At 37.8% G+C, this 6,669-nt stretch overlaps 1 protein-coding gene and 1 long non-coding RNA gene across 2 annotated transcripts in view; one reads left to right on the top strand and one right to left on the bottom strand.

Moving 5' to 3' along the window:
* Positions 1-1,593: 1,593 nt before the first annotated feature.
* Positions 1,594-6,669, bottom strand: part of ctnnal1 (catenin (cadherin-associated protein), alpha-like 1) — a 322,398-nt gene continuing 317,322 nt past the window's right edge. Inside the window, exons 17-19 of the mRNA XM_043690224.1 lie at positions 6,483-6,602; positions 3,428-3,511; positions 1,594-1,855 (exon numbers count right to left, since the gene is read on the bottom strand). Coding sequence (XP_043546159.1) covers positions 1,691-1,855; positions 3,428-3,511; positions 6,483-6,602 — 369 coding nt within the window. The 3' untranslated portion in view covers positions 1,594-1,690. The remainder of the gene's footprint in view (positions 1,856-3,427; positions 3,512-6,482; positions 6,603-6,669) is intronic.
* LOC122549949 overlaps positions 1,839-6,669 on the top strand; it is a 54,267-nt gene continuing 49,436 nt past the window's right edge. The window contains exon 1 of the long non-coding RNA XR_006311709.1: positions 1,839-1,931. This is a non-coding gene — a long non-coding RNA (uncharacterized LOC122549949). The remainder of the gene's footprint in view (positions 1,932-6,669) is intronic.

Here is a 6,669-nt window from a genome sequence, read left to right as displayed (position 1 = left end):
TTTAAAAACAATCTTCTGATTGACAAATGTTTTGCTAGTAATGGAGGAAAAATTTTTTTATGATTAGTATCCCTTGTCTTCAAATATTGAGAAACCGAGAAGCTCTGCATATGTCAAAGGACTCAACAGAATGAAGTAACTCCGGGATAGATTACACCACACGCAGCATTTCTGTGGTTTCAAATAAAAGTTGAAAATTTCTGTTGACAATGTCATGATGTAAGCATATTAAAGGGCAGCTCAGTAGTACAATGGACATGGGTTCAATTTTACCCTTGGATGACTGCTTGTGTAGAGTTTGCACATTCTCAGTGTGTCTTCTCCCAAAGATGTACAGGTTAGGTGGATTGGCCATACTAAATTTCCAATATTGTGTCCAGGGGTGTGTGGTCTAGGTGGATTAACCATGGGAAATGCCAGGTTAGAGGGATGGGGTGGATTGGTCCAGACTCGGTGTGCCAAATGGCCTGCTTGCACACTGTAGGGATTCTTCTCTGATTAACGGCATCAAAAACAGTCTTTTAATGGGAGTCGCAGCAACAAATACATCTGATTAATATTTATATTGCAATTCACGACTCTTCTGAGTATGAAATTCAATAAACAATACACAAAAGCTGGTGAAGATTAACGAATTAGAATTTTATTTTAAAAATATAAAACTTTACATGTTAATTGTAAGAGAAGTTTTTGTTTTAAAAACTGCCTTTACAGGTAATACAAATCCAGTAGAAGTTCTTTATACTAAATATTTCCAGTGGTTCATCAACATTCCAACCCCACTGCACTGCATATCAAAATCACCAGAAAAATAGTGACATTAGGTACAGAGTTCATGGGGGAAGAACGTGATGGAGGGATAGAACACATCAGATTTCTATTCATTAAAATACTTGTCCTCTAAAACTTGTAATCTGTTTGATTGCTCTTCTTCCTAAACACAAAATACATACTTTCAAAATAAATTTATATTTGTTATCAAGAATTTTAATTTGTAGGTAGTAGAGAGAAAAAAACACAAACTTGATATTCTGAAACAGAAAATAAGATATCTCAATTATTTTGGTATAAATTTGACTAAAAGGAAGCTTGGGCCTTTCTCCTGAAAGTTTACGCCTTGAATAGGGAGAAGCAAGAGAAGAAAGTAAGACAGTGGTACAGCCTTTTCTGATTTAGGTGCACCCAAGTTATCAAGTTTGTTGCAATAGCCTGCCTGCAAATATAATAATTTGGTTTTAGTTATCTTACACAGCAGTAACGTTTGCCTGTAATATCCAGTTTATGCTCTTACACATTTTTGACCATAGCAGCATCAAAGGACTAATCGCATCAATAACACATTCACAAATGAATCGAAATAAGGTATCAGCAGGTTAAGAAAAAAATAAACTTCCATGAACACATTTCTGAGAAGATATTTAAACAAGATATTTAGCCATTCCATTAGGTATTACTTAAAATACTACAGAGCCAAAGATAAAAAACACTGTTTAAAGTAGGAGGTTTGAAACAGTCACAACTCCAAGTGGTGGAATCTATCAGGGATAACACCCTTTTTTTTAGCCACATTAAGTACTACAAATTTAACAAACAATGAGCTGATAGATTTGCAGCTAAAACTGCATAAAGTTTACAGTACATGTGACATTTGCTTTTTATTAGTGTTACAGCCTCTCTAGGACTTGACCCGTCATTTGCTTTCTAAGAACGTTAAATTTGCCATGTGCCTTTCCAGAGATTTCACACCAAACGTGTCTGTATTCTGACCATCTAAGCTCTCACCATTTGAAACCATCTGCAACTGGTTTCCTCTCCAGTTGTGGGGAGAACCCATGAATGTTTGATCCACTTTACACTGTAAGGAAAATATGGAGACAATTACAGATCCTTGAGGGACACAAAAGTCAAATGCAAAAGTCAACTTCTATTCTGTGAGTAAATATATGCTACATTTTATCCAACAGTGATGTTCTTGATGTTCATGTCATCATATGATTCTTCCAATATAAGGCTAGTATTTCAGCATGGGGATGGACAGGAATCATAGTAGATTCTCTTTGAACCCAAATTGGTTGGATAAAGAACTATACTCATTGCAATGCCCTCCAAATATTCTAACAAATAATGAATATTCATTCATATGCACAAAGGAGCAGGAGTAGGCCATTTAATCTCTTGAGCTTGCTCTGCCATTTGATAAGATTGTGGCTGATCTGACTGTGATCTGAATTACACTTTCCTGACTACCCTATTCCTGATGACTCCTTGTCAATCAAGAAGAAGTGAAGAGGTAATGGTAATGTAACTGAATTAGCAATCCAGAACTCATGTTCAAGTGACATGGGTTCAAATCCCACCATACCAACTGGCAAATTCAATTCAAATTGAATTCAATAATTTTTAAAGATCAAATTAGAAGCTAGTCTAATGGTTAACAGTGATTGTTGTGAAGACACATCTAGTTCACTCAGGAAATCTACCATCCTTACCTGGTCTGGCCTACATGTGACTCCACATGTATAGCAATGTGGTTGACTTTCCTGTTAAATCCTTAATTCAGCTGAAGGGCAACTAGGGATGGGCAATAACCAACTAACTAGCAATGCTCTCATCCTATGTATAAATATAGGAGAAAAACTAACTTAAAGATATTTAATTAACCTGTTCTCTGTTGCTATTTGAAGAGAATTCCACTGATCATCCACTATTTGAGCAAAGAAAATGCCTTAAATAGGCGATCCCTTACTTTTAAAAACAGGGAACTTTTCTTTCTAGTTTATCACATTGCAGAAATATATTCTCAGCATCTACCCTGTCAATTCCCATCGAAATCAACTCTTTGTGAACAACAAATCCCACAAAAGCAATGTTATAATGGCCAGCTAATTCAATACTTGGATAATTAATAACAGCCTTTTAAAAAAATACACTATAGATTTATATACATATACAGAGGAAGATGAATGATCAATAGGTCTGTTTCAACAGTGAACATGATCTGAGCTTTAGTTGAAGGTGATGTGAAAGATATGACATTCCTGACAATCCTTCAGTCACGATTATGTGCTCAATTCACTTTTGGAGCTTGAACTCACAAACTTCTGACAATGAGCTAAATTAGTTTTACATAGAATTCCTCATCTGATCACCCTCCCCAATTATAAATTAAAAATAGAGACTCTTGCAATGACTCAGCAACTCAAGCAGTATCTCTGGAGAGTTAATATTTCAGGTCAATAACCTGTCATCAGAAATTACTTCCCAACATTTTAAGTTTTTATTTCAGACTTGCAGTTTCTACACTTGTAACAATTTAGCAATGCTATTTTGTATGAATAAGATTCAACCTTTCTATGCTGAAATGATTCATTATTGATAATTGGGCCAATCAGCTACTTTTATGTGCAGGTTCAGTTCCTTGTCTTACCTTTTTTAACAATTTGTAACAAAGAGAAAGAACCTTCATCAACACGGTCATTATATTCTTAGTTTCCTGAATAGCAGTGTCAACCTGAAAACAGAATAATGTAAAAGAATAATATGCATACTTATTGAAATTTTCTTAAAGCTACTATTGATACACAAGAAATATTTTACACAGATTCTTTTTGTCGCATGTTCACCAATTGTAAATGAATACTGACTGAAACCTGTACTCGTCTTCTGTGAATCCTTCATCCTTAAATAGCACAATTTGCTTTGAATACCTCACAGGTAGCAGCATAAGAAACAGGAGCAAGATTAGGCAATTGGTTGTTTGAATTTACTCTGCGATTTAGGGCTGAGCTTCTACCTATCTCAACTCCACTTCCCTGCACTAACAATATATCCATTAATTTCCTTAGTACCTATAACTCTAGCAACTTATTTTGAAAATGCTTAATGGTTGCATCTCCACTGCTCTCTGAGGTAGAGATTTCCATAAATTCAAATCCTTTGAGTAAAGATAGTTTTTCATTCATCTCAGCGTCAGTAACCAACTCCTTATTCTGAAAATGTGAATCCATCTTCTAGATTCCCCAAATATGAGAGATATTTACTTAGGATCTATTCTGTAAAAGTTCCTTAAAATTGTATATGTTTAAATTGGATCACCTCCCATTCTTCTAAACCTTTTGTTAAAAATAAATGCTGTTTTATCTTTTATTTCTTAAATATTTCAGTTATGTTTGCCACCTTCCAATCTTTCAGAATTGTTCCAGAAGATGAAAACTTATAACTTTCTCTTTTAGATTGCTATTTCTTTTAAAACCCCAAGGGGTAGGTCATTAAATGCAGGTGATCAGTCACTACTTAATCCTAATCTATGATTTGTACACTGCATCACTGATGATGCCACTTGAGCATTCTACCCTGAGGAACACTTTCAGGGACCAACAGACAGTGCCTGTAAAAAGTATGGTTTAACTACCAGCATTAGGGAAAAAAAACCATGATCTGAGATGCACCATACCACTGTGTAGCAATTGTAATAATGTGACATTGGAGGCTATTCATAGTATCCAGGTTCTATAATCATCAATAATCTGTCACTTGATGCTGATATCAGCACATGCAGATGTTATGCCCAAGCTGAGAGTGTGTGCAGCAGCAACCACCACCTAACTGGGAACATCACGAGTCTACCAAACTTCTATTTTCAATTGTGAAGCAGAAAAGGCTGAACATTCTTTGTTGCCTCAGCACAAGAACACTGGCTCAAAGATCCTAGAAAACATTTCCATCAGTATATGCCAGTGACATTCATTGGATTTATGGCCACCATCAAACCAAAGGCCTTCTGTATAGCGAACTGGCCATGGATCAGTTGTTTGTTACATTGGATAAGATAGGAAGCTGAACATTAATGAGGTGATTTGTGCCATTAACAATATATTTAACAAGCATTAATCCCCTTTAAATGGCAAACCTGCAGTTGCCTCACAATTAACTAGCCATGCTGCTTGTGAAAAGCAGAAACTGTGGAATGAGATGCTCCTGATATTGAGATAGACCACAGTGGATTTCTCATCCCATTCTGTCCAACATCTTACCAGATTCTAATTTGCTCAGACTCTTTTCAGATTCTGGCCATTTGATTCTGATATATTTATTGAAGTGTAAATGGCCACTATTTTATTTGGAATAAAACAAGTACACTATCCACTGTCAGGCATGGAGATCTTTCAGCTTGGCATGGCGGTATCTTGATCCATTGTAGCAGCCTTTTGGCTTGGCCTTGCAGTCATACGGCCTGGCATAGCAGTCTCTTGGACACCTGGTGTGGCGGTCTCTAGGTGGCCTGACGCGGTGGTCCCTCGGCGGCCCGGTGTGACAGTGTCTCGGGGGCCTGATGAGGGGGTCTCTCGGCGGCCCGGTGCGGCAATCTCTTAGGGACCTGGTGGGGGGGGGTCACTTGGTGGCACAATGTGGCAGTCCCTTGGCAGCCCGGTGAGGCGGTCTCTCGGTGGCCCGGTGAGGGGGTTTCTCGGCAGCCCGGTGAGGGGGTTTCTCAGCAGTCCAGTGAGGGTGTATCTTGGCCCGGCCTGATAATTTCTTGGCCCGATGTGACCTCAATGCGCGTCTCTGGCCTCGAGATGATTGCAGAGCGGTTTCCCAGCCTAGACAGCCTCAAGGTGAAGCCCAGCGTGATCTGGAGTCAAGGCCTGGCACAGACTAGAGGCTAGGTGTCAGTGTGGTTATGGTTGAAAGGCTGCTATTCTGAACTTATTATTTATTTTCCAATTTATTCCCAATGATCTGTAACGGTGGACTTCTTATTTCTTTATTTTTGTAATCTCTTCTCCCTAAAATTTTGAGTGTATACCTAGGTTCCTTTGGACCTAAAATGATGCCATAAATGGTGACTTGTAAACCTTTAACTGCACTCATTTTACTACATGTGAAAATAAAGCTAATTCTATCAGTTAAAATGTTGTCACTGTCCTTAGAGATTGCACACATCAGGCTTGATTTGTGAACACTTGTGCTGCAAAACCCTTTAGAAGCTATTCTCCTGGCTATGGCTGTCAATGTATTAGCCTTCGTTGCTAAAGATTTATGGTGTGGTCGTAGTGTCCCTACCCCTTGGCTGGGTAGGCCTGGGTTTAAGTCCCACTTGCTCCAGAGATGTGTAATAACATCTCTAAACAGGCTAATTTGAAAAAAATAGGTTAAATAATTTGAATAAATTTCAATTATTTTCAAAGCTTGCATTTCTTTCAATAAATACTGCATATATTTTGTATCATTTGAGGAATATCATGACCTGATCACCACAAGGTTTGCAAGCATTAAAATCCCATTGAACAATTCCACTCCACAGGTTTGAATGTTGCCTTTCATTGAAGTCGAATAACAGGTCAGTCAGCTGTAGTACAGTACAGGCAGTTTATCAGCTAAATCACGGACTAGTGACACTTACTAGTTTTGGATGTCCAATATGAAATTGCAATTTTTAACCCATCTTTTTAGCCATCGTTCCATATAAAGAAGACACTGACCTTAGCGAAAATGGCAGCTTTGCCATAAACAGGGGTTTTGCTGGACATCTGCAGCTGTTGACATAAAGAAGGAAACTTCTCTGTCTCCATCATCAGAATTGCTTTTTCATCATCTTCCAACTGAGGACAGAAAAGACACAATTCATTTTCAGGTCACTGTCAGAACACATTGCAGGGAAACAGATTA

This window comes from Chiloscyllium plagiosum, chromosome 5 (assembly GCF_004010195.1).
Source record: "Chiloscyllium plagiosum isolate BGI_BamShark_2017 chromosome 5, ASM401019v2, whole genome shotgun sequence".
NCBI classification, from domain to species: Eukaryota; Metazoa; Chordata; class Chondrichthyes; order Orectolobiformes; family Hemiscylliidae; genus Chiloscyllium; species Chiloscyllium plagiosum.
The sequence above is the reverse complement of the archived record's forward strand: the minus strand, read 5'-3'. Positions and strand labels throughout refer to the sequence as shown.